The following is a 26,871-nucleotide window of genomic DNA, read 5'->3' as shown; positions in this document are numbered from 1 at the left end:
GTTCTCGATAAAAGCAGCAGCCCTATTTTATGGTCACATTTAGGCTGGAATGGGTGACAGCACGCGAGCTCGGGGGTGGGCTCGGAGGCAGCGATTCGACAGACACGTGCATCTGCTAGGGCGCGGGGCTGGCTTCAGGCGGGCCTCTGCGGGGCGTCGGGGCCGGTTTCGGGGTAGGCGTCCTTGGCGGGGGAAAGCTTGCTTTCAACTTCGACTCCCAGGAATCTTTTCAAGTTAGTCCTCATCTCCTTGGTGACCACAAACGCTTCGATGCAACACACGATTACCGCTGTGAGACACAGGGACTGGCAGATACAAGACCATATGCGGGACGGAAAGACGGGGTTATTTTGCAGCTCAGTAGCAACCTCTCGAACCTATCCGTATTCAGGGTGGGCGCTGCGGGTGGCCTCCTGTCCCCTCTGACCCTTCACTACTTTCTTGGCGCCTGCCCAATTGGCTGCTGCAGGCGGATTCTGCCTTTCCCAGAAAAAGGGATTTTGGAAATGGGGGATTTTGTTGCCAGTAGTGGCCTCGCTTGATGTCTGAGGCACCCGGAAAGGACTAGTGAAGGGCAGTGGCCCTAGGTGGCTGCAGGTAGGGGTTAGGTCCTAAGAAGGCCTCTCCGTGGAAAGACTTTTGGGCTATGTTTGCAAAGGGCAGGAAGGAGTCCCTAAGGGGAGGAGGAGAACCCAGGCACTGGACTAGGGTCTCTAAGGAATCTGGTGTGGCCAGGACCTCCAGAGCCGCTGAGAAGGGGGCAGAGTTGAGGCTGGAGAGGTGCAGGATCTGGGACTCTATCAAGAGGTCAGGTGTAAGACTCAGAAAACCTACTTGCAGTGGCCATGAGGTGAATGGAAAGTGAACCAGGCTGGAGGCAGGAAGACCAGTGAGTGGTGGGGTGGGATGCTGCCATCCAGGTAAGAAATGGATACCTGGGGGTGGGAACCCCTGACAGTAGAAGGAGTGATTGCGGAGTCAGCCGGTGGGGACCAGGGGCTGATGGCATGGATATTCCCCTGTGCACTCCGGGACTCTTGACAACCTTGGATGTTTCTCTTTATGGTCACTTAATTCCTGGCTGCTTAATGAGCTTTTCCTAGGTATGTCTTGCCCCAGCGAATCTGTGAGCTTCCCCAGAGAGGAAGGGGCTCTATCCCCAGCACTGAGCTCATGTCTGGCACAATCAATGGGATTGACAGATATTTATTGATTATAGAATGAATTCAAATAAACTCTTTTTCTGCATTAATTTCTGTTCTCATTGTTTAACTTCTTGAACCAAAGCCCTAACTCCCCTCCCAACCCCCTGAATCTTCCAAGCATTTGATCTGTCATTTCTTTTGAGTCCCAGTTTGTCCCAGTCTTGTGACCCAGAGCAAGGTATTTAACCTCAGTTCCTATATCTGTACAAATGAGAGTTGTAAAGATTAAGTCAGAGTGTGCCCCGCTTGGTGCAGGGCATATACTGGGCACTTCAACATGTGGCAGGTTCCTTCCTTCCTTCCTTTCTTCCTTCTTTCCTTCCTTCCTAAAGTGAGTAATAAGCTTTATTACTTTATTACTTTATCACTTTATTACTCCTAAAGTGAGTAATAAGCTGGATTACTCACTTTAGACAGTGCACTTTTCCCCCCTTACAATCTCTTTTATCATCTGTCTTTAAAATACAATTCTGTAGTCCAGAAGATCAAAGTCCTATTTATAGACAAAAAGATCTTGCTTAACATTTCAAAAATAGTGTCCACGATTCTCAAAAGGGGTTTAGCAGACTCTTGTTTTTGTACCTATTTGGAGAATGCATGTTAGAAATAAGATTTTCATGAGCTCAGAGTTTGTGCAACTTCATATCACCTGAAGAAGTCAGTGCGAGAAGGAGAGTGGGTGGCAGTGGGGATTTTGCTTGGTTAATGATATAATGGGGTCTGCCAATTTCCCTTTTCAAAGCCTTGGAATACTGATCTTAAATGGAGTCATGAAGGCCTCTACTTACCCCCCCGACATAGAGTAAATGCCTTCTTTTCTTTTCTTGCATGGCCAAGATGGCAACTACTGAAAGGAACACAGCTGTAATGATACTGTTGGTAAGATCCTGTAATAAAGAATTGAAAATTATCAAGTTTACACAGAAATATAATTTCACAAATATTTAAACTGGTCAATTACACATCTAAGAATAGATGCCTTTAAAAAACCTTCCATTTGATTAAGATGAGGAGGAACTCTCAGAGGCATAATTCTTACATCATCCAGAGACATGAGTTTATGTAATTTTAAGATCCTAGATATGACTTTGTCTGTAGAAACGGGTTTATTTTCATTAAAGAATACCATTAGAAAAAAAGCTAACAACTTTTTCCATAAAGGGAATAGGAAAGTGAGCATGAAAAAACCTGGTGGTCAAGGGGCCTAACCCAAATTGGCCCTCCATAAATGTGATTTTTTGGGGAAGTCTTGTATTTTTTAATGTAAATTCTGCATTCTATTCCATAACTCATTTGTTTTAATATAAAAATAAAATTTTAGATGAGCACTTTAATTATTGGTTCACTTCTTCTCCCAAATTTGCAGGTAAAGCCAACGCTCTGGAAACTGGGCCACATTTATTCTGTGAGTTCATGTGTCCCAAGAGCATATGAACTCATCTGAGGAGCAGGCCTGATATTCTGGAGTGAATGTTTTTTGCTCTTTCCTGAAACATGGCCAGAATTGGGTGTGCCCCGACATCTGCAGGCTCACTGTGCTCCTTCTTCTGGGTTTCAATTGGATTTCAGTCCTGAGTTCTTTTTTTTTTTTTTTTTTTGAGGCAGAGTTTCACTCTTATCGCCCAGGCTAGAGTGCAATGGTGCGATCTTGGCTCCTTGCAACCTCCACCTCCCAGGTTCAAGCAATTCTCCTGCCTCAGCCTCCTGAGTAGGTGGGATTACAGGTGCCTGCCACCACGCCCAGCTAATTTTTGTATTTTTTAGTAGAGACGGGGTTTCTCCATGTTGGCCAGGATGGTCATGAGCTCCTGACCTCAAGTGATCCACTCGCCTCGGCCTCCCAAAGTGCTGGGATTATAGGCATGAGCCACCGCGCCCGGCCAGTCCTGCGTTCTTTAACTGCTAGCCCAATCTGCTTCTTTGTGTGCTGAAATGAAGAGTGAGGATGAGTGGGTGGCAGTGCCCTCCTGGGTGAGCAGTAGCTGGGTTTCCTTAGCAAAACAATAATGGAAGAACGAGTACGCAGTGTGTCAGTGGCAGCAGTGTATGGCTAGGGGCAAAAGCCTGGAGGACATAACTACAATATGGGCCAGACAGCTAATCTGAATAGCTTAAGTCTTTGAGTGTTGATGGTCTGCCTTGGTAATGGCAGCCTTTCTGCCACACTCATCCAAACACAGCAAGAAACACTGCCATCCAGTGTATGGTATCATGGAATCACAATGGCTCCAATGGAGCTCTTTGATGTGTCAAGCATTTCCCAGTCCATCATTTAACCTCATTTAACCCTCGCAAAGCAGCCTCCAAAGTCAGAATTGCCATCATCCCCAGTTTACAGAGGACATGGTGGAGGCTTGGAGTTTTTCAGTTGCCTAGGATTGAATAATGGGTGGAATCAGAACTCAACTCACTATTGCCTCCCATCAGGGACACCCAAATAAGGAGGAAATGAGCTATTCTCCTAGTCTGGAAGTGCAGCATCCAATCCATTTTTGGCATTTTCTGTGGAAAGGGTCTGGAGGGTCAAAATGATACAGTACCAGTCAGTTGAGTATTTTTGTTGATGAACTCTTTTGGCCTGCCAATTCCTAGATTGGGCATATTTTATCACCCATCTGCCAACTTGCTAATTTGTAATATGGGGATAATGACTGAGGTTCACTGGGTCTGAGGATTAAATGGCATAATGAATCTGAAAGCATCTGATAACATGCCTGGCATCTAGTAGCTGGTGGGAGTGCATCAAAATGTAGGTTCATATCTGCCCTCAAAATGTTAACAGATAGTAAACTCTCTGCAAACTCCAGATGTTCTTCCTACTGGGGCTGGCGACCGAGCAGCCCTCTTGTGGAATGTGACTTGCCTCTTGGAAAGGCACTAATGCCTACTGTTTTGGTGCCTGGTAGTTAATGCTGGAACAGGGGTATGTAGCAGGGCTGGTGAGGGTTGGAAGTAAGTCCCAGCTGGGTTCTGCAGGCTGAGCGAGAGGTCTGCCCATAGTGGGCAGGCCTGACTGAGGCAGGTACAGTGGTTTGCAGCTTTGCAGGAAGCTTACACCTGAGGATTGTATAAACCAAGGTAGTCAAAGATGTGAACAAGGATTCTTACAACTGAGAAGCAGAGTATAAACTTCAAAAGTCAAATATTCTTTTTTAAAAATTACTCTCTGTTGGCCAAAATATCTATATAACCAGAGCTCAGTTTCTCTGACCACTAACCAGCTATGGTCTTAGATTACAAGAATTTGAACAAACGCACATCAATAATGATAATAATAAACCAACCACAGACCAGGCCCAGCCAGTCTTTGACTTCCTGTCATAATTTTATCTCCTTGTTGGTCTATGGACATTATAGTTTACTGTGGTCCTTACTTACAAAGAAGCGCTCTCCTGAACTGTCCATTGGAGCTAAGGTTCGCCTTGCATCTAACATTTCTATTGTAGCTAGCTCACATTTATTGAGCACTTACTGTGCCAATGTGTTAATATGTGATCTCATTTGATTCTCACAACAAACTCTCATTATCCCCAGTTTACAGATGGGTAAGCAACTTGCCCAGGGTTGTTCAGCCAGTAAGTGGCTATGACCTTGGGCAGTCTGATTTGAGTGCCCATGAGCCTTCTTCCTGCTAACCTCCTCCCTTTTGCCTTAGACACAGACCCTCTTATTTGCCTCATCTGGGCAGAGAGACAGATATCCTTGATGGCTGTGTTAAAATTGCAGCTGAGCTTGGCCATGTGCGGGAAGACTTCCACTTTCCTCATAAATACCATCCTTACTTGTCATATTTTTCTTTCCCCGCTAAATACCTTATTGACTCAAGTAGCCTTCTCTGACTAAAATGAGAAATGTGTTTTTTCTTGACAATTTTTCCATAAAGCTTCCAAACTATTCCCTGAGATATTAAAATCATGTAGAATTTTAAGTGGGAAAGAGAAAGATGCCTTAATGGTGAGTGCTTATTATTAAAAAAACAAAAAACAAAAAAAACTGAATGTTAGGAAAAAAGTTAAACAGGCCAGGCACGGTGGCTCATGCTTGTAATCCCAGCACTTTGGGAGGCTGAGGTGGGTGGATCACCTGAGGTCAGGAGTTCGAGACCAGCCTGGCCAACATGGTGAAACCCTGTCTATACCAAAAATACAAAAATTAGCCAGGCATGGTGGTACATGCCTATAATCCCAGCTACTCAGGAGGCTGAGGCAGGAGAATCGCTTGAACCTGGGAGGTGGAGCTTGCAGTGAGCCGAGATCGTGCCACTGCATTCCAGCCTGGGCAACACAGTGAGACTCCATCTCACAAAAAAAAAAAAAAAAAGAAAAACGTTAAACATGATTTGTTTCACAAAATGTAGTATTTGTAATAGGAATTTACAAACAATGAATATTATCTGGTATTCAATTAACTGCAACTTTCGCTGGTTTCATTTTTTGTTTTGTTTTAGTTTAAAATGTTTATTTTATTCCTTTTAAAAAATTGCTTTCTGTTGGCAAAAACATCTGCTTCACCAGAACTCAGTTTCTCTGACCATGCTGGATTATATCTTTATGATGTAGAAGTGTTTAAAATATGAGCTATTTAGAAGACAATAATTCAAATTCATAATTTCTTAGGATCTTGGTACCTGACACTAGGCTAGAGTGGGGCGAGTTGGTAAACCTAAAAATGAAGAGTGTGTGGGGTGAGGAAAATTGTACTTTTCTTAGCTTTGATGCAGACTCATGCTGGTAAAAATGGGTTTAAATTTTAAATTAACTTTATTTACTGATTTAATTCCACTCTCAAGTCTGCAGGTAAAACCAGTGCTGTGGAAGCTGGCACATTTATTCTGTGAGTTCACATGAATCAAGAACGCCAAGAGCTCATCAGAGGAGACCTCATAGGCCCTAACATAGGTTAGGGGTTGAAAGCGGGACCTGTGTCTTCCCTATGGTGTCAGGGTCCCTGGCACACCCTTCACAGCTGCAACTCAGAGACTGAGTATGGGTTCATCCTCTGTCCAGACGAGGAGGCCTTGACAAAATATGGTCCCAGAGCCCACAGATCTCAGCAGGTCACCTGTATCTTCAGTTAGTTCTCTTTGGGGCTTCCCTGCTGAGTCCAAGCCCTGATGTATCACAGTCTGTCGCCCTGGTGGAGACTTTTACCCTCACCCCTTTGTCAAACAATAATCGGAATAGGGAAATAAGGAACTCTATCCTTTTATGGGCCTTGAAGTTAGAAATCGCCACTTAAAGTCAGTACTCCTTATCCTAATCCCATACCTCCTGGGAGCCAAGCCTTCTTGCCTGGAGGGAAGGGCTGAAAGGAGGTGGTAGCTGCATGCTGGGCACTCTCAGCTGTGGGCAAGCCTCTGAAGCTGTGCAGAGCCTGACTCAAACAGTTCTAGTATGAAATTGACCATGTGTTCTGTGGCTTCCTGCACTGACTTTATCATAAGGTCCCAAGTGATTCCTGAAGCTTGATTCTAAGCCTGCCTACCTTCTGAAGTGCCAAGTCATCACCTCCTAGCACCAATACCCTTACGAAACTAGCACATTTCCTGCTGTGCCAAGGCCTCCCAGTGTAGCTACTTGCCTCTCTGAAAAATTGTGTAGGTACACATCCTTCATCTCACAGAATCTGAAAGAGCGGATTTGAAAGGAAGGGACTGGATAGGAGAAGAGAACGCAATTTGGGTCCTGTTTTGATGAGTCTTTTTCAAAAACTTCCAAGTTAATTAAATCACTTACCATCTGACCAACTGTGTGGTTGCTCAGTATGTGTCCTGCTAGTGTGAGCTGAACATCAGAATAACTGGGCAACCGTCTTGGTAACAGAGCGTTTCCCCACCATGAAGCTCCTGGGAGCTCACAAGGCATATCCTGTGCTGTGCTAGGTCTGGCCCATGCTCTCGAAGACAGTAGCAGGAAAAGACAGGGGCTCCGAATCACCTCTGGGCTCCCATAGTCATCCCCAAAAAAGAGGATACTGTCACTTAAGATAGACATAGCAAGGGGGCCTGGCTTTATTGGAGTTGACCAAAGGCCTGTAACCCTACAAGAGTTGGGCTGAACTTCCTGTAACCACTGTGAGAACAGGTTCTCTCATAGGACACTCACGGTTCATGCTCAGGAGATCCTAGTTCTTACCTTTGTCTGGGATACTTCTTGGGCATTACCACTGGACCCTACAGCAAAGTATGATGTCTCCTGGCCCTCTCCAGCTTTATGTGTGGACCCAGCCTGCATGAATCCATTTCTCAGAGGGCGCTGATCCTCCTGACCACAGCTGATGGTGCTGTGGAGCCATCAGTCACGCAACCCCAAGGGCCTGTGTACACCTACCAGGATAATGAATTCATCTTTGGTGCTGTATTTTAAGAAAATCACGAGGAAACAAGATACAGAGATAAAATTTAGAGAAGCTGAGGAGGACATAAAGACGTAGTTTCACTGAGTTTCTTACCTTAATGGAGAATGGAGATAGAAAGCCATCACAAGATAATAGGTTGTAAAGTCTGGAAAGAGTCTGGGCTTTAGAGTCAGATAGACCTGGGTGCATATCTGAGTTTCTGGCACCTACATATGGCCATTGAATTGAATTCAATTGGCATTTGAATGTCTTTAATCCAATTTTCTCATCTGTTAAATGGGGGGTGAGGGATGACCATAACCTCACTGGGTTGTTGTGAGGATTAAATAAGGTAACATGAAAAAGTATCTGGCACATGGTATATGCTCAAAAATGGTTACTTTACCTTCCCTTCTTGAAAATTTCCACGGACAGAGATTTGAGTTTCCCCTGAGAAACCTCTCCATAACTAAAAGGGTCTTCCACATGTTCAATTAAAGTTGCTCATATTTGCTTTGTCTGCTTCCTGTACTCGGCATTCTGTGGGACAGAGGGAGCTCAGCAGCCTTTGCAGAAAATCTCTCACAGATTTGAAGACAATGTTTGAGTTTTAGCTCAAAAGGAACATTCTGACTTTAAGGTTAGAAAAATGTTCTATAAGGAAGTGGGATGTGGAAGAGGCCTGAAGCTCTGAATTAGGATTGTTCACAGCGCAAGACAGAATGGCAAACGCCATCCAGCTATCTGATGGGTCTGATGGGTGGCTGTTCTTTCTGGACATTAGAATGTTTACTTTGTATCACATACTATGTTATTGGCTTTGCACACATTTAAATGTTTCAGGAACCCTATGAGGTAGTTATTATCACACTTTTCCTTCTCTGTATTTCTTAAATGGGGAAACTGAGGCTAAAGTTTACATAGCTGTAAGGTGGCAGGGCCAGAATCTGGGCCTATGGCTGCCTCTGGACAAAACCGTACTGCCTCTCTAGTCTGAGACCTGAGGGGTTAGCTTTAGCAATTGTTCAGTTGGCAAAGAATGTGAAAGTCTGGGAAAAGCTATTAAAGAAGGCTCTGTAATGTCTTTTTCTGGATAGTCTGGCACCTCTTTGTGATATGGACCCTAACACACACACACAGGTTGACTCTACAATCTTTAAGTGTATGCACGGCAATTTTCTACAATGCCATCATATCAACTTTTGCTTTTGGGGAAAATGTTTATAATCAGAGTGCTCTCTGCAAAGTAGAAGCATGCACTATTTTACAAGCAATGGCTGAGAAATGTGCTTACCTACTTTATGTACTAAGTAAATTTTTTTTTTTAGGACAAGCTGAAAAGTACCATGTGTCTAGTGCCATAATGAGGGGTTTTACACTGAGGGCTGGAGCAGGGGTGTGTTAGCTGTCCTGCAGGCACAAGGGTCCAAGGAATCCTTCTGGACCAGGGCAACACCCTAACTGTCACAGCTCAGCTATGTCCTTGTCTAGAGAGCTCTGTTGTTTTCACTTAAGGAGAGCCCTTACTCTGGGGCTGAGGGCAAAGCTTGGATTTGAAGAATTGTAAAAATGAACACTTACAAGTAAGGGCCAATGTAAATAGGTCAGCAAGTGGTGAAGGGTTAGCACATATATTAGAATAAAAAAAATGACAATGCAGATTTCCAGACTTGTGATTGTTATAAATGACTCATTGGCTTGGGCGATGATGAAACAAGCTAATGCTCCTATGATAAGACTCTGCAATAAAAGAAACAAGATTTGTTTTAATGCATGATTTAAAAAAAATCTATTGTCAGAATGTAAATCTGATTATATCGCAGTACAGTGGCCTGTACTGTTTTGCACATACATTTTTAACATTTCTTACATTTTGAAGAAATGAAATACATGCAAATAATTAAAAAAGCACACAGTATAGAAGGATAAAATAATACCAATTTCTTTCTCTTCCCCCAACCCAACCTTAGTCTCTCTCCTTAAAAGTAACCACTATTAACAGTTTATATTTTATACTAGAAAGAAGTCTGTATATATACTGGTAAAGTACATATACATTGATTTTGGTAGAAACAGTGAGGAAGAGCCTCAGTTTTCTTTCTTTCCAAACAGCTGCTGATTATCTCAACATCATTTATTGGGAAATGCCAGTATTATCCCTATTGACCTGAAATCCAACCTTTATTGCATACTAAATTCTCAGATGTAGTTTGGTCTCTTAAGACTGTTCTCTTCCATTGAATTGCTGCTTCCTTCTCTAGTACTCTAAGTTATAGACAATTCACTCTATATTGAGTTATTGTTTGGCCTAGTCTTCCTCTTCTTACTCATTCTCAGACTGTTTATGTCTCCCATGTTTGTGTTGATCAAATTCCTCAGACTAAGCCTGTTGGCATTTTAGTTGGGATTTCTAAATGAAATACTTACTTATAATTTGGAAAAATTACAGAATTTAGTTTTTCTCAAGAACAAAATATATCTTTCCAGTTATTTTAGTGGTTTTTAAAGAATATCTCTCAGGAGAGTTTTAAAGTTTTCTTCCCATATGTGTATCACATTTCACTTATTTTTAGATATTTGATCATTTTGATTACTGTTGTAAAGAGAAATATTTTCTTATATTTTAAGTGGTTATTTGTCTAGGAAAGCTTTTATTTATTAACACAATCATGAGTCACCTGACTAAATTATCTTGCTCTAAATTGTTTCCAGTTGATTTGGTTTTTTCTAGATATGCAATCACATTAGCTGAAAGAAAGGATATATTTTACCTCTTTTTTTTTTTTTTTTGAGACAGTCTTGCTCTGTGTCTCAGGCTGGAGTGCAGTGGCATGATCTCAGCTCACTGCAACCTCTGCTTCCTGGGTTCGAACGATTCTCCTGCAGCAGCCTCCTGAGTAGCTGGGACTACAGGCGCGTGTCACCAAGCCTGGCTAATTTTTGTATTTTTAGTAGAGACGGGGTTTCACCATATTGGCCAGGCTGGTCTTGAACTCCTGACTGAGGTTATCTGCCTACCTTGGCCTCCCAAAGTGCTGGGATTATAGATGTGAGCCACTGCACCTGGCCACCTCTTTTCAAATATTATTTCCCCTTCCTAATTATGATGACTAGTGGTTTCAGAAAAAATTGACTCATGGTGTAGTAAGCATCATTTTTCCCCTCATTTAATAAATAATACTTCTGATATTTAATTAAATACACTGACTCTTAGTTTGAAATGTTTATTTTTACAATGTCAATGGAATATTTATATACTCCTATCTTACTGGTCTCCCTTCTTGGCAATCAGGGACAAATGTTGAATTTTGTCACATGTTCTGTGACATAATCTCCTAATTTTTTATAATGTGATAGATATCTCATTTTTACTTTTACTTATAATACAGTGAATTATTTTAATAGAATCTTAATATTGAATCATCCTGTTTCTTGTGGTATTGTATTTTCAAAAAATACTGATGAATATTATCTGCTAATATATTGATATTTTGTTCTGATGCAAGTGAGATCTCTACTTCGTTTTCTTTTTCTGAACTCGGTCAAGTTTTCCTACCAGTATTATACTGATTGTGTAAAGATAGTTCAGAAGTATTTCTTCTTTCTCTATTCTTTGACAAAATTAGAGTAGTGTCAGAATTATATCCCATGAAGGCTTGAAAGAGTTAACCTGTAAAAAGGTCTGGGCCTGATACATTTTTGAAAGATACTCATTTGCTAAAATTCTCATTTTCTTCTATGTTTATATTGCCCTGTTTAGATTTTTCCCTATTCTGGGATCAGTTATGGTAATTTACATTATTCTAGAAAATCAACCATTTCATCCAATTATTCACATCTGTTTTGCAAGGTACTCCTGTAGATCCTTTCAGTTTTGCTGATGTTTGTGATTATTTTCCCCTTCTGGTTTCTAATTTTAAATATATGTCCTTTCTTCCCCCTTTTTTTCTTGGTTGACCAAAGGTTTATCAACTTAATAGGACTTTCAAATGACAGCTCTTGTATTGATTGATTCTATTATTTTTGTTTCCTAACTTATAAATTCCTGTTATCTTCATTGCTTCCCTAATTTCCTTTGTGAGAGGAAACTGAACCAACCCAAATGTCCATCAATGATAGACTGGATAAAGAAAATGTGGCACATATACACCATGGAATACTATGCAGCCATAAAAAAGGATGAGTTCATGTCCTTTGCAGGGACATGGATGAAGCTGGAAACCATTATTCTCAGCAAACTAACGCAAGAACAGAAAACCAAACACTGCATGTTCTCACTCATAAGTGAGAGCTGAACAATGAGAACACATGGACACTGGGAGGGGAACATCACACACCGGGGCCTGTAGGGAGTGGGGGACTAGGGGAGGGATAGCATTAGGAGAAATACCTAATGTAGGTGACGAGTTGATGGGTGCAGCAAACCACCATGGCACGTGTATACCTACGTAACAAAACTGCACGTTCTGCACATGTACCCCATAACTTAAAGTATAATAAAAAAAAAGAAAAGAAAAAAATAGGTAAAAAAAGAGGCAAGTTTAGTAGGAAAGGTTTAGCGTGTGGGGAGCAGGGAGCGGTGAGGAGGAAAGGTGAGTGGCAAAGTGAATTATGGAAGGTTTCTGGAGCTGGCACCCCGTGGGCATTTCCCCGAGGCCACTGCCGGCCACATCCGCCCAGCTAGGTCTCACCAGCTCTCCGCTCACCAGTCTCAGGATCTTCAACATTCCAGTGGGCGAGAAGGAGAAACGCTTGAGGCTGTCCCTGAATTTGTACGGGACTTTGGCTCGGCCCTCCGCGCGCTCTTTGATTGCCGTCTCATTTAAGAGTTTGGATTCAGTGTGTGCAGAGAGCCTTGGGGGTAGGAGTGTGGGCTTTGGGGGTGGGCGTGTGGTAGCTTTCCTTGAGGGTGCGGTGCCCTCACTGCCTTGGGGACGTGCGGCGGCTGCGGACTGCGCACTGCGAATTGAGACTGCGGGGTGCTTCCGGGGTGCGGTCTTCGCTGAGATGTTGCGCTGTGCCTTCGGTACAGAACTCACTACGCTGCCGCTACTTGCCAGGGCTGCGGCAGTCTCTGGTTGTTTCAGGTTCCCTGAAAGTGCCTCGGATGACTCAGGTTTGGCGTGTTCAGGATCCATGGTGGGTCCCTAGGGCCTGGCCGTCTGAACCAGTGCCGCTGCAGCGGCTGGCTCTCCCCTGGGAACGAGCGTTGCGTCCCAACGGCTGTTGGCTACCTCCCAGGCGCGTGCATCCGGCGCTCGCTGCCCCACCGACAAGCCGAGCCCTTCAACCACCCTCATTGCCACAGGGGGTGCATTGCCACAGGGGGTGCAATGCCACCGCCTAGCCTGAGAATTCAAAATCTCTGCAACCCCGCACCTCGGAGCTGCCGGCCAGCCAGGCAGTAAAGAGATTCAAAGATCCCTGAGGCGGATCCTGGCACATTGTTCCCTGCCACCCAGGCCCGGGTGCCGGAAAACCCGATCCCGCTGCTCCCAGCGCTCCCTTGGAAGTTACAGTAGTGCTCTGCGCGGGGCGCAGAGTTCGGAAATCTCTTCCTCCAGCTCCTACACTGAGTTAAAATAACTGCAGAAAATATGTGGAAGAATACAGAAATATGTTTAATACTTAGTATCAAACCAAAAAGTAATATAAAATTACAAAACTTCTTTTTTTTCATGCACAGGCTTTTTCTGGTAAGGACCACTGGGATTGAACAGAAGCTTCCGGTAAATAAGGGCCCCGTCGGCAAGACAGCATACTGCTGTCACAAGTGCAAACACCTGGAAAGAAAGACACGCGTCACTGCCCTAACCATGGTCCCCACTCGTGTCATTCACACAAGTTTTAAGTGGTCTGCCCACCAGATTACTCTCTTGCTAGGGTACTCGGATTGCTCCCTGTGCTTCATCTAATACTAACATGGAGAGACTTCAGAGATCATCTTATTCTCCTCATTGCTAAGTTTTCTAAATACTTGCCTATAGAAAGAGAAAAGATAATTTAAGTGAGCTGAAAAATACTAAAAGCAGTGTGGGCTCTGAAATCCATACTTGTTTGCTTTTATCTCTTGACCTGCTCTTGCATGTATTCTTTTAAGCCCTACTGAGGATATTTAGTTATTAATATTTCTAACCCCAGTGTTCAACTCTGACTTCTCTACTGACAAACTCTACAGAAGAAAAGGTCAAAGTTAACACCAGCTCAATATTAAATCATGGGGACTGTAGCTCCAGAAAACTGGAGTTAATAAGATGATCCAAAGTGAACTCTCAAAGGCTAGGCTACATCTGCTTAAGGGGTGAGATTCTAAATAGGCCTTAAGAAAGTAAAATTAGATAAAAACAATAAATAAGAACACGTAGGGGCCTTCAGACACTCTGATGGCTATCTGATAGCTGGTGTCGGGGGTGGGAGAGGCGGATGTCATTCCTTGCATGCTGTTTGGTCAGCTTCTTCCAGTGGTCAGGAAGTTTGGCTTCCTGGCTCCAGACATGGCTCTCACAGTCTACTTTTCCACCCAGAGTCTCAAGCCACTGCCTCCTAGGTTCTGACCACACTGAATACCTCCTACCAATCTTTTCATGACTGGCACTCTGTATACTATTGGCTCCTCTACCTGGAACCTTTTCCCTTTTTTCTCCTTTATTCTCAGCAAACAGCAATTCCACTGCCAGAGGGGTAGTTTCCTCTTTTCTGCACCCTGCAGCTCCCTGTCAACAGCTTATATACAGCGGTTTCCACTTGTGTCTCCTGTGTTAGGCTCTAAGCAACTTGAGGACAGGGCTCACACTCTAGTCAGTGCTGTCTGAAAGCAGCATAATGTGAGTCACCAATGTAACATAGCCACATAATTAAAGATTTTTTTAACAGCCACATTATAAATGTAAAGAAAAAAGTCGGCTGGGCGCGGTGGCTGACGCCTGTAATCCCAGCACTTTGGGAGACCGAGGCAGGCGGATCACGACGTCGGAAGATCGAGACCATCCTGGTTAACACGGTGAAACTCCGTCTCTACTAAAAATACAAAAAAGTAGCCAGGCGTGGTGGCGGGATGCCTGTAGTCCCAGCTACTTGGGAGGCTGAGGCAGGAAAATGGTGTGAACCTGGGAGGCGGAGCTTGCAGTGAGCTGAGATAGCACCACTGCACTCCACCAGCCTGGGCGACAGACAGAGACTCCATCTCAGAAAAAAAAAAAAAAAAGAAAAAATAAGTCACAGATTTTAATATATTTAGCTCAGTATATCTAAAATATTATCATTTAACATGTAATCAACAAAGTTATTAACAAAATATTCTACATTCCTTGTTGAGGGTAATAAATCTTTGAAATTAAATGTGTATTTTTATACTTACAGCTGATCTTGATTCAGACTAGCCACATTTCCAGTGCTCAGTAGCCCCATGTGGCTAGCAACTATGGTTACTATACTGAATAGCACAGCTCTGTATTTTGTCAGCCCCTGCCAAAGTACACTTAAGTAATGAGTAAATGAATGAATGAGTAAAAAAGTGAATGAAAGTAAATCCTATGCCTGGTCCTTCCTTCTTCATAGTAGGAAGATGAGTATTATCTTCAAAAACAACTGGGGGAAATTGATACAGAGCTATCTCATTTCTAGAATAATTCTGACTCCTCATGAAGTTGCTCAGGGCCTAAGGGAGATGAAAATCATGGGTTCTGACATATATGGCTGAGAGTTCTCCTAAGTGACCCATACTATGAAAGAACATGGAAGTAGGAAGATTTAAGAACTTTCTAATTCAATTCTCTAGGTCAGAACCTAGAAAAGCTAAATGATTTTGAACCTTGTATGAGAAATCTTAGAAGAATATCAGATAGAACTATAACTAAATTACTTGAGTCATATTCTGGCTTGCTTTCTAGGATGAAGTCTGATGGAATTGATCTGCCTCTCTTCAAGCAGGGTTCAAAATGATCCTTTAGTTGCAAGGTGCCCTGCCAATGTTCTCTTACCGTAAGGACATCATCTATTATATTCTATCTGAAGGATCTAAACAAGAAATAACTGAGCTCAAAACAGTCTGTCTCATCTTAACAGATGGTATGTATCCTTTTCTATAAACGGGAGAGCTATGAAACTCATCCATCTTTTTGTTTTGTTTTGCTTGACATCAGGTTTCTCAGAGCTAAGTGCTGTAACTGATTCCAGTAGCTTTTGTCAGTCTAGTCTAGCCCTACGTACCTATAAGAAATCTGTAGGAACCCCTTTATTGGGTTAATTTGGCTTCTAGTATAAAATCATACTCCTTCACGTTAATCAGGGCAAGCATTCACAGACAAAAATATTAAGACGCTAAGCACTGTATATTGGCCTAGGAACCTCAAGGATGAATATAGTATAGCTTTCTATTCTTAACATCTGTTTTCCAAATAAATTTGCATTCTGATAAAACCTGAAGAAAGAAAGCAGGAAGACTTCCACTTACCCCTCCACCAACTGTCAATGTTGTGGTTTCTGGTATCAGTGCCAACACAGATACGATGAGCATGAATACTGTTGTTACCAGTGAGTTGATAATATCCTAAAAACACACAATAAAGCTGAGCCTTACATGAAGACTACCAAGCAATGCTAAAAAAAAAAAAAAAAAAAGTCAGCAGGCAGAATGCACTGGCTCCCGCCTGTAATCCCAGCACTTTGGAAGGCGGACAAATCACTTGAAGCCTGGAGTTTGAGACCAGCCTGGCCGACATGGTGAAACCCCATCTTTACTAAAAAAAAACAAAAATTAGCCAGGCATGGTGGTGCATGCCTGTAATCCCAGCTACTTGGGAGGCTGAGGCACAAAAATTGCTTGAACCCGGGAGGCAGAGGTTACAGTGAACTGAGATCACGCCACTGCACTACAGCCTGGGCAACAGAGTGAGACTCTGTTTCAACAAAAGGAGTCAGCTTCCTAAATATTTTGAAAGTTTCATTTTATTAAACAAATTTATTTAGCATCTATCTTTCAGGAAACCAATATGTCACAGTTAAATGACACCTAGATAGTATCTGGTCTATAATGACACCTAGTGGTTTTCTTTTACCTGTGATACGCCAATCATTTACTTAAAAAGCTTTTTATTTCTTTTTTACTTAACATAAATGTAGTTGAAGGGAAAACTCATCTGATTAGGAAATAAAGTAGATGATGTATTATGTAGAAAGTTTAAGGTAGAAGGGGTGCCATGGGAAGTAAAAATGCTCATTTTCAATAACGTAAGAAAATGCAGAGTAGTCTACATTGTATATCAAACTTTAAGTTACTAAATGTAATTAATGCTGGGAGCTGTGGTTCATGTCTGTAATCCCAACACTTTGGGAGTTCAAGCCCAGCCTTGCCAACATGGTGAAACTCTGTCTTTATTAAAAAATACAAAAATTAGCCAGGCATGGTGGTAAGCGCCTGTAGTCCCAGCTACTTGGGAGGCTGAGGCAGGAGAATTGCTTGAAGCCAGGAGACGGAGATTGCAGTGAGCCAAGATTGCACCACTGCATTCCAGCCTGGTGGAATTTTTTTTACACCGTCTCAAAAAAAAAAAAAAAAAAAAAAAAGGCAATTAATAAAACTTAAAATAGCACACACTTAAGAGAAAGTGGTAATTTTCAGGAAACCCCCACAGACATCTCTATGCAATGGATGACCAATTATGTTATTATTGCTGATGATATAGCTCATTCGCTTAATACTTTTACAAAGTAAAAATTAGTTTCATTCTTAACTGTGACGTCAAGAAGTGCAATTTTACATGTTTAAAATGGCTGTGTAGCATGGGAAAGGTAAACTGTCTAGTTGAGAAAGGTTCATGTATGTTTGCAGATAACCACAGGCAGGAAGGAATAACACAAATAGCAAACTGCAAAACCCTGGTAATTTAGAAACGCAGTTATTAGAAAGAAAGTAGGAACAGGTTCAATGGGGGTAGGGCAAGATCAGATATACTTAGGAAGAAAAAAGTTCTCATTTGTAGGAGATACTGAGACAACTATTCTAGGTTAACTCTCTTCTGTGTTGGATATTTGCTCTGCTTCAAAAGGCAACAGACCACACTCCTACTTCAGACAGGCAGCCTGCCTCCTGTGAGCAATCTGGGCAAGTGTTTATAGATGGCTTTGGATCAAAGCGGTGTTCTAGGGAGTGCAGAGAACCACAGGGGAAAAAAAAAAAAGATATGCCTGCCCTGGAACACCAATGATCCTCAAGAGTAATTTAGACCATTTCTTTTATATTAAAAATGAAACATCGATATGCCACAGAGTAGAATGTAAACTTAATTACAAAAATAGGGATTTCAAAGGAATTCTGAGCCTATGCTTAGATACCTCCTCAAAGCCATAGGTTGACTGGTTTTTTGTGTTTTCTGTCATTTGGGGCTCTTGGGGGGAATAATCAGAGAAGGCCTGCTCTATAGACTGTTATCAGGGACAACAACTTTGGGACAATTTGAATGGAGATGACCAAGCCCTCTCCTAGTTAGCAAAGGCAGTGGCTAGCAGATGGAAGTACTTATAAGTTACCTTTTCCCCACCTACAGATTAATTGGAACAGTCAGCCATCTCTGTGTCCTACACTTTAGGTAACATCCCCAGGCAACTTCTCCACCTGTGCTCTGGCTCCAATTCCACTCTGCAGGGACCTCACTCTGTTCATTACTTTTATTTGTCCCTGGCCATATTTCCTCAATTCAGAGATGACCCCTCTATTTGTCTCTTTCCTTGCCTGCTCAGTCCCACAACTTTCCTGTCACTTGCCCACTGGAGGCAAACTCCTCTGGAAAAGGTCACCAGGGGGCACAGAGAGAGAGAGAGAAAGTGTGTGTGTGTGTGTGTGTGTGTGTGTGTGTGTGTGTGTGTGTGTGTGTGTGTGTGTGTGTGTGTGTGTGTGTGTGTGTGTGTGTGTGTGTGTGTGTGTGTGTACTTATCTTTCTGTTTAAATGTGTCCATTCTTCTTGAAATGTATTGTGTGTGTGTGTGTGTGTGTGTGTGTGTGTGTGTGTACTTATCTTTCTGTTTAAATGTGTCCATTCTTCTTGAAATGTATTCCCGTCTTGGCTTCGGTGACACCAGTCACACTTGGGTGCTCTCCTGCCTTTTCTGGCCACTCCTCATCTCATATGTTGGCGTTTCCCAGTTTTACCTTCAGCTCTCTCTACACTCTCTCTGAGCTATTTTGGCCAGTCTGAGCTCAGTTAACATCACAAGATGATGATTCCTAAAGCTGCAGCTCTAGCTCCTCTTAAGTTTCACACCATTTCTGAACATTTCCATATAAATATCCCATAAGTAACTAAAATCTAGTATTTATCAAGCTAAACTCATTACATACTGCTCTCCTGCACCCTTCCTTAAACATATTCTTCCTCTCTCAGTATCCTCTCAAGACATGGAGGCTGATCATCTGATCATGCCACTCTCCTACTTAAAAACCTCCAAAAACTCCCATTAGCCTTTGGGTTAAAGTCCAGAGCACACAAACCCTTGTATGCCCTGACCCTGTCATCACAAACCTCACTCTTGCCCCAGCTCTTGTTCACAACTCAATACCCAACCATTCAGATACACCTGCAGGTCCTGGAGGGTCATGCTCTTTCTCCACCTAGACCTTCACATATGCGGCTGCTTTTCTAACAGAAAAGCACTTTTCCAACAGAAAAGCACTTTTCCTTCCCTGTATCAGTCATCTGCTAACTACGTTTCATCCTTCAGCCCTCAGTTTGGGCAGTTTTTCTTCACAGCCTACTGTGATTTGGTCCCTTTCCCTTGCTGGGTTGCATCCACGCCATCCTAGGTGTATATCTATCACAGCACCTATTCTCTGTGTTGCTTCCTGGGTGCATTTAAAGTTTCTGAGGTACAAGGTTTTTGTTTTGTCTTACCAAAGAACCAATTACAGAATCTAGGATTAGCAAATACTTAACATTTGCTGAATAAATAATTTCATTAGATCAAGATCAGAAAGGATTCTGGGTTTCGTAATGGAGCAAAAACTTAGTTACCCATATAACACCCCATTTCTAAGAGATACAATATCAGTAAAGTTTGATCCTTAGAGGTTTGGGGACTATTCCTTTCAGTGTGCTACATATAAGCTACTCTCTCTCAGTGTATTCTGTTACACTCCCGGCTCCCAGTTTATTAGTGGGACATGTAAGAAACTCCAAGGAATTATGTTTGGAAAAAAAGAAAGGCTAAAATGTGTTAGTTTTATTAAACTCTAGAGAAGCAGAGTGTGAAGAGCAACTATACAAGACCAAGAGGATGTGGACCAGTGTTCATTATCCTCTTGAAGAAATCCTTAGAAAAATTTAGTTTAACCCTTTCTGCCACTAAATGAGGGCCAACTGAGGAAGACTTTCTAATCTCTTCTCCTAGACCTCTCTAGGAGAGGTCCAGCTCTGAAGTGTACATCAAGTAGTTTTGAGAGGAGAGGTTCTATGAAGATCCTATTTCCCAGCTTTTCCCTTTTAGGACTTTTAAAAAGCTTATGATTTGCCTGAAATGCTTGCCACTGGCCTTGAAGGTGGTTCCAGAAGGTACCATTTAAAGGCATGCTTATGGTTTAAGAATACCTCTAAAGTCTTTTCTTGTTAATAGGAATTATCAGCTTGGATATTAGCACTGGGGCATCCAAGAGGATGAGACCAGTGCAGCCGAGGAAGACATGGCAGCAATCAGTCCAGCCAAAGAGGAGAAGGGCAGCAGGGGGATTTAGGAGGGAGACCTATGGAGACAGGATGCTGGGAATGAGACTTGCAAGAGGACAGAGGAGAAGTCACTAAGTTTTTCTTAGAATCAGCTTCTAGTCCAGGCTGAGGGGCTGCATACTTCTTAAGGAATAACTTCAATCTGCCCAATTTGACAGTTTTCAGAACCATCTGGGCATTCCACTGGGCAGTTATTCCTAATGATATGAGTATGGCAGGTTACAGTCTATATACTATGAAATATAAGAGGTGCTAACATTATTTAGTAATAACTACAGATATTTTCAAGTGAGATAACATTGTACGTTAGCCTCCCCAATTAGTTTGATTTTCCATTTAGTGACCAAGGATGTGCAAGGATGGACACTTGTGTATCTGTCTCCATCTCTATCCCAATTTTGAGGCCATATTAACATGCATTCAAATAGGTAATAAAGATTAAGAATGCACTATAATTTTATTAACATGGTCCTAAATTTAAATTTCTTTAGAAGATCTATCCAAGTGAATTCTAACAGAAGCGTCAGCCACATCTACTGATAGATGGTGCACAGAGAACTTATGCTCTGTGGCTGTCCTGCATCCTTGAGACCCTCTCCCAAGGCAATACAGGGCACATTAGCAATGGGTAGAGCTCCTCCTTCCTAAGCCTAACAGAGATTACCTTAAAGGTTTAAGAGAAGCAAAAAACAGAGTTCATTAGAATATCTCACTATGGTAGGAAAAAGTAAAATTTAAGATGAAACTGAACACTTACAAGCAAAGGCCAAAATAACCACTTCATTAATCGATCAAGTCTGAGTATATATAAAAGTATGAAAAATAAGATAACGGTGACTTCAAATCCAGTGATAACAATATATGGTTCAGGGGCTTGTGCGATGATAAAAAAGGTCATAGATGTCACAGTTAGTGCCTAGAAGAAAAAAACCCACGATTTATTCAGTGACAATTGAATACAAACTTAAACTGTAAAAATGACAATTTCTAAAATAATAGGCTGGGCACAGTGGGTCATGCCTGTAATCCCAGCATTTTGGGAGGCTGAGGTAGGAGGATCGCTTGAGGCTAGGAGTTCAAGACCAGCCTGGGTAACATAAGGAGACCTCATCTCCAAATAAACAAAAATAACCAGATACTGGGGTTTCTGTCATATACACACACATATAAAACAGCCATGGCTAAAGTGTATGGATATTGACTTCTCTTTGTTTTTTAGAGGACTGGGTATTCCTCTCTGTTTTAAGTCTAATTAATTATTCCTCTTGTGCTTCTGACACCATCACTTCCCACATCAGTTCTCTTGATCTTTTTCCACCAAGTACCTCTGTTCCCTCTTGTACTTTCAATCCGTCCTCTGCTAGCTCCTTTTCTCAGCATCCTAGAAACATCTCAGGTGTCTTCTTTTAAAATACACACACACATACTCCTTCCTTTTATCCTGCTCCCCACAGAAACCCTTGTTCTGTTTTCTACTGTTGTTATGCTTCTTCAAAAAGTCTATATACTGGCTGTCTATAATTTCTTACCATCCATTTATCACTCCTTAATTCTTAACAATCTGGAGTCTACTGTCAGATTTAAACTTAGAATGTTGCCATGAAAAATACTGAGGAGCAAAGTTCAAAACAAATTGTCCAGGCAGGCACGGTGGCTCATGCCTGTAATCCCAGCACTTTGGGAGGCCAAGGCAGGCAGATCGCCTGAGGTCAGGAGTTTGAGACCAGCCTGGCCAACATGGTGAAACCTTGTCTCTACTAAAAATATAAAAATTATCCAGGTATGGTAGCAGGTGCCTGTAATCCCAGCTACTCAGGTGGCTGAGGCAGGAGAATCGCTTGAACCCAGGACGCGGCGGTTGCAGTGAGCTGAGATCGCGCCACTGCACTCCAGCCTGGGTGATAGAGCCAGACCCTGTCTCAAAAACAAAAACAAAAAAAATTGTCAGAGAAAAACAATTCTGATGTTTAATAGCTTTATTACCAAAGTACCATTTTTAACACAATTACACCTAAACAATGCAATCAGAATCTATGCTATTTTAAGTGAAAAAAACAAAAAACAAAAAACTCTGAAATTTCTTCATTTCCAAATGAAGATACAGAACATGGCAATGTTAAGTGAAAAAAACAGCTGGTGGGTCCCAGGGGAGTTCTGTCAGTGTTCTTAGGAAATAAAGCTCTCTCCAAAGCTCTGTGTTTTTGGTAAATGGTTTGGTCAAGAGTCTTCCCTGGCTAGACTTTTAAAATATCCTGTCAGCTGGTAATATATACATACTCATTTTAAGTCCATACAGGTTATTCATAATTCTTCCAATTACGTTATTAGCATAAATATGCCTTCTTTTAAACTTCTAAATTGGTCAGTTTGATTACAAATAACTAGTTACTAAGTAACTTCATTCTTTATAATTAATATAATTACTATTAGCAACACATCATCTCAAACTACTCCAATTACTCTATTGGACCAAGGTCTTCAGCCCACAGATTATGAAATGAAGGGCCACTTTTTCAGTCCCTATCCTCTGTAACCTTTTTGCATCATGGTAATTTGCACTGGTGATTACTCCATTTCCTTAAACCTTTCTATGGTTTCTGTCAAACTGTGTTCTCCTGTGATTTATATTTACAGCTCTTACATCTTTCCTAAGCTCCTGGCCTTTGTTTCCAGTTATCTTTTACATATCTCACTAATAATATCTCAGACATTACCACTCTATGGATATTGCTTTTGCTAACATCAGTGATTTCAGAAATACTAAATTTAATGAATGCTTTTTTCTTTTTTTCCAGTACTTTGAGCTGCTGTTTTATAATGAACATTTTTCATTCCTTATCCTAGTGGACCCCTATGACGTTATTGCCGTTGGCTGTCCTTCCCTTACTAGTGTTTTCTTTTGGCTCCCGTGTCACTTCTCCGAGATTTTAAACCGCTGCGACTGTTCTCTCTTGGTGGGTTCTTCTCCTTTTATTCTCCCCTGTAAAATGCTGTCATTCTCATTCCACTCAATCAGTCTGGGTCTCTAACCCAGGTCCATTCTCCACATTTCACACCAAGTAGCCATTTAGAATCCCTATCTGGATAACCTACAGGAATCTCAATTCACCATGTCTAAAACTGAAATCCTGTCCCTTCCTCCTGGATTCACAACCTCAACTGGTGGTACCACAATCTACCTTATCACCCATGCCAGGAACCTAAGATCACTGCTCCTACCCATTCCCCAACTGATCAATAATCGGGTCCTGCTGACTTAATGCCTAAACATTTTGGGCACTCCCTCCTCTTCATCCTTACAACTACTGCCTTTCAGCATCTTTTCCATGAACTATCATGACAAAATTTCTAACATGCAAATTTGTTTACGCATTTCTTCATCTATTTAAAATTCTTCAATGGCTCTCCATGGTCTTTAGAGCCTGCTTCTCACCATGTTTTCAAGATCTTCCACAATTTGGCTCCTGTCTACTTCCTGAGAAAAGACTTGCTTCACAATTTAGCCACATGAATCAAACTCCTGATCCTTTTTTCACATTTGCTTTACCAATAGGCTGTCTCATCTCAGTGGATGGCAACTCCATCCTTCCAGTTGCTTAGACCAAAAACTTTAGAAGCTGTCTTGGACTCCTCTTTTTCCCCACATCTGGCTCATCAGCAAATCTTGTTGGTGCTACTTTCAAAATATTATATCCCAAATGTGGCCACTTCTTATTACCTGCTATGCTACCACCAGCCACCATCATCATCTCTTGCCCAGATTACTGCAATTGGTCTCCTTGGTTTTACCTTTGCCCCTGCAGCAATTCCCTTCTGTCCTTTCCTACCAATCTACTGTTAACATAGCAGCTAGTATATTTTTGTTTGTTTGTTTGTTTTTGAGATGGAGTCTCACTTTGTCACCCAGGCTGGAGTGCAGTGGGGTGATTTCAGCTTACCTCGACCTCTGTCTCCCCGGTTCCAGTGATTCTCCTGCCTCAGCCTCCCGAGTAGCTGAGATTACAGGCATGCGCCACCACGCCTGGCTAATTTTTTTTTGTATTTTTAGTAGAGATGGGGTTTCACCATGTTGGTCAGGCTGCTGGAACTCTTGACTTCAAATGATCTGCCTGCCTTGGCCTCCTAAAGTTTTGGGATTACAGGGTGAGCCACCGGGCCTGGCCTACTGTACTTTTAAAATGTAAGTTAGATCATATACTTTACTTAAAACCTTCCTCATCTTCACTTACTCACCCCAGTCCAGTTAGGCTGGTTTCCTTGCTCTTTCTTGATGCCTTCCCACACATTCCTGCCATAAGGCCACTGCACTGGATTTTCTCTGCTTCAAACACTCTTCTTCCAGGTATTCTCATAGCTAACTCCCTCATCTCACTCAAATCTTTGATCAGATGTCATCTCAACAAAGCCTAGAATTCTATTCATTACTGCAACTTTTCTCTGCAACTCCTTCCCCACCTTACACTCCCTTACCTGGCTTTTACTTTTCTCTTGTTCCACTGCACATACCACCTTCTAGAATACTAAAATTTATTGTGTTTGCTTCCCCTGCCCTCCCATCCCAATAATGTGTACTCCACGAGGGCAGGGATCTTTGTTTTTTTTCACTAGTATTTTTCAAGAGCCTGGAATAGTGCCTGGCACATGACAGGCATTACACAGATTATCTGTTGAATAAATGAGGTAACACTCAACTTCTTATATTTCTCTGCATCAATTGTGCTATTTTTTGCCTACATGCTTTTACTCAGGCGGCTCTTAGATCCAACCCTAGATTGCTCTAGGAAGAGCTTTTTTCTGACACCTCTCCTTGGTTAGATGCCTCACTTCTGTGTTCTATCTCCACCTTATCACGTATCTTAACTATCTGCTCATGTGTCTGTCTCATCATTAAACTGAAGAACTCCATGAGTCAGAGATTTTTGTCCTGGTTCGTCTTTGCTGTTCCAGCTCCTAGCCCAGAGTTTGGACCATATTAAGTATTCAAATGGTTTGTTGAGGGAATTAATATGTCAAAAACTAACCATTCTCACAGGACATGGTTCCCCCTTCAGTGTTCAAGATCTTTCCTTTTTCAGTGTTCAAGATCCCAGACCTTCTGGTCACTTTTGCCCTGAGTATTTACTCCCAATCAAAAGTTATTTCTCCTTCCCTCAACTCCAGAGTGGTTTTCTAAACCTCTTATGTATCTCAGCTTACATGATATGAAAGCTACTTCTCACAATCACAGACTTTTGGTGTGAGAAGGCTCTTATATGCACTTTGTTCAACCCACTCACCTTAAGTTTGAGTCTCCTTTATAACATCCTCACCAAGTGCTCACCTATGCCTGGTACTTTTGTCTGGGAATGTACTGCCTTCCCAAGTGGCCATTTAGTTTTGGGAGCTCTCCCAATATAAGATTCCTCCTCACATTAATTGGAAATATTTTCCTTGTAACTTTGAACTATCTCCATTTTGCCTCTCCCATGTCAACTCTTTAAAACTTAAAACGATTTATTTTTTCCTTCCCTGTAAGGTTTCTCTGTGAATTCCTTCAATGATGAGTTTCTAGAATAGATTCCTTCAACTAGGATAGTTTCCACTTCTTTAACTAGCTAGGTCACTTCTCTCCAAATGCTCAACTTTCTCCAAACCTGTTCAGAAGCGACTGCAGTACTCCCAGTAGGAAGTCTGCTCCTAGAAAGGAGCAGTTCTCTCCTTGTCCTGGTTCTGGGCTGTATCAGCCTTGAACTCAGTCACATCAAACGTCTGTCTCACAGAAGTCCACACAACATTCACCGAAACCCCTGAGGCTTTTTTTTCCTTTCAAATCTTGTGGGCTTCTGAGACGTATAACTGCAGCTGTCTCGCCTGGTAAGCTGGGTACCCGGTTTGTGGGTCCAAATGTAGACCATTTGGGTAGATCTGATTTTTAATTTAAAAAAAGGTTTTTTTTTTTTTTTTTTTTTTTTATAAAGAGGCAGGACCTCTGTCGCCTAGGCTTGTGTGCAGTGGTGCGATCAACGTTCACAGCAGCCTCGAACTCCTGGGCTCAAGCGATCCTCCCGTCCCGGCCTCCTAAAGTGCTCGGACCACAGGTGTGCGCCACGGCGCCCCGCCCTCTCTGGTTTTCATGAATGAGTGTGTCCCTAAACCCTCCTAAGGGGAGGACAGTGCCGTATCTCTCTCCTTCTTCCCCAACGAGGCCATGCCTTGCCTTTCAATCTTGATCAAAGCGAGGTTGAAAAGCAAACAGGCGTTCAGCTTTGCACTTCATACCCACATCTCCCGCCCCCTAGCAGCTTCATCAGCCTCCCGCTCTCCGCGGCCCGGCCTCACCAGCCGCAGCATCTTCACGTGGCCTTTCACACTGAAGCAGAAGGGGCGATGTTTTATTTTCGGCTGCACGTTATCCATCGCGTCTGCAGACCCAGCAGCTACACTTCCCCTCAACTCTTCTCAGCAGGCTGCCCGAGTAGGTTCTGCGAAGCAACAGCAACCGCCACCGCGGCGGAGCACCGCCCTCCCCGACTTCTCGCCCAGCTCGGCTTCGCGCTCTCTTGCGCGCATGTGCACGGCGCCGCAGTCGCTCTCGCGCATGCGCCCCAACGGGATCCCGCGGTCGTTCACTCTGGCTT

At 42.5% G+C, this 26,871-nt stretch overlaps 2 protein-coding genes across 8 annotated transcripts; both read right to left on the bottom strand.

The window, feature by feature from the left end:
• Position 1: 1 nt before the first annotated feature.
• Positions 2-13,056, bottom strand: CMTM1 (CKLF like MARVEL transmembrane domain containing 1). 5 transcript variants are annotated; one of them, XM_054534026.1, is made up of 4 exons: positions 12,233-13,056; positions 9,123-9,281; positions 1,994-2,092; positions 2-305 (listed from the first exon to the last, which is right to left on the bottom strand). In XM_054534026.1, exons 1-4 carry the CDS (start codon positions 12,677-12,679, stop codon positions 135-137), a joined length of 876 nt encoding a protein of 291 aa, XP_054390001.1. In that variant the 5' UTR covers positions 12,680-13,056; the 3' UTR covers positions 2-134. The 5 variants fall into 5 exon arrangements, with proteins under 5 accessions (XP_054390001.1, XP_009249071.3, XP_054390005.1 ...); XM_009250796.3 differs by having other exon boundaries at positions 12,248-12,857; XM_054534027.2 differs by lacking the exon at positions 2-305 and adding an exon at positions 312-1,531 and having other exon boundaries at positions 12,233-12,679.
• CKLF (chemokine like factor) lies at positions 12,991-26,862 on the bottom strand. 3 transcript variants are annotated; one of them, XM_024233265.3, is made up of 4 exons: positions 26,573-26,862; positions 21,012-21,170; positions 15,994-16,089; positions 12,991-13,127 (listed from the first exon to the last, which is right to left on the bottom strand). In XM_024233265.3, the coding sequence occupies exons 1-4, from the start codon at positions 26,648-26,650 to the stop codon at positions 13,119-13,121; spliced, it is 342 nt and encodes a 113-aa protein (XP_024089033.1). In that variant the 5' UTR covers positions 26,651-26,862; the 3' UTR covers positions 12,991-13,118. The 3 variants fall into 3 exon arrangements, with proteins under 3 accessions (XP_024089033.1, XP_009249072.1, XP_024089034.1); XM_009250797.3 differs by lacking the exon at positions 12,991-13,127 and adding an exon at positions 13,140-13,324; XM_024233266.3 differs by lacking the exons at positions 12,991-13,127; positions 21,012-21,170 and adding an exon at positions 13,140-13,324.
• Positions 26,863-26,871: the final 9 nt, after the last annotated feature.

The sequence above is a fragment of the Pongo abelii genome, chromosome 18, assembly GCF_028885655.2.
Source record: "Pongo abelii isolate AG06213 chromosome 18, NHGRI_mPonAbe1-v2.0_pri, whole genome shotgun sequence".
NCBI classification, from domain to species: domain Eukaryota; kingdom Metazoa; phylum Chordata; class Mammalia; order Primates; family Hominidae; genus Pongo; species Pongo abelii.
Note: the sequence above shows the minus strand (reverse complement) of the source record. Positions and strands in the feature narration are given on the sequence as shown.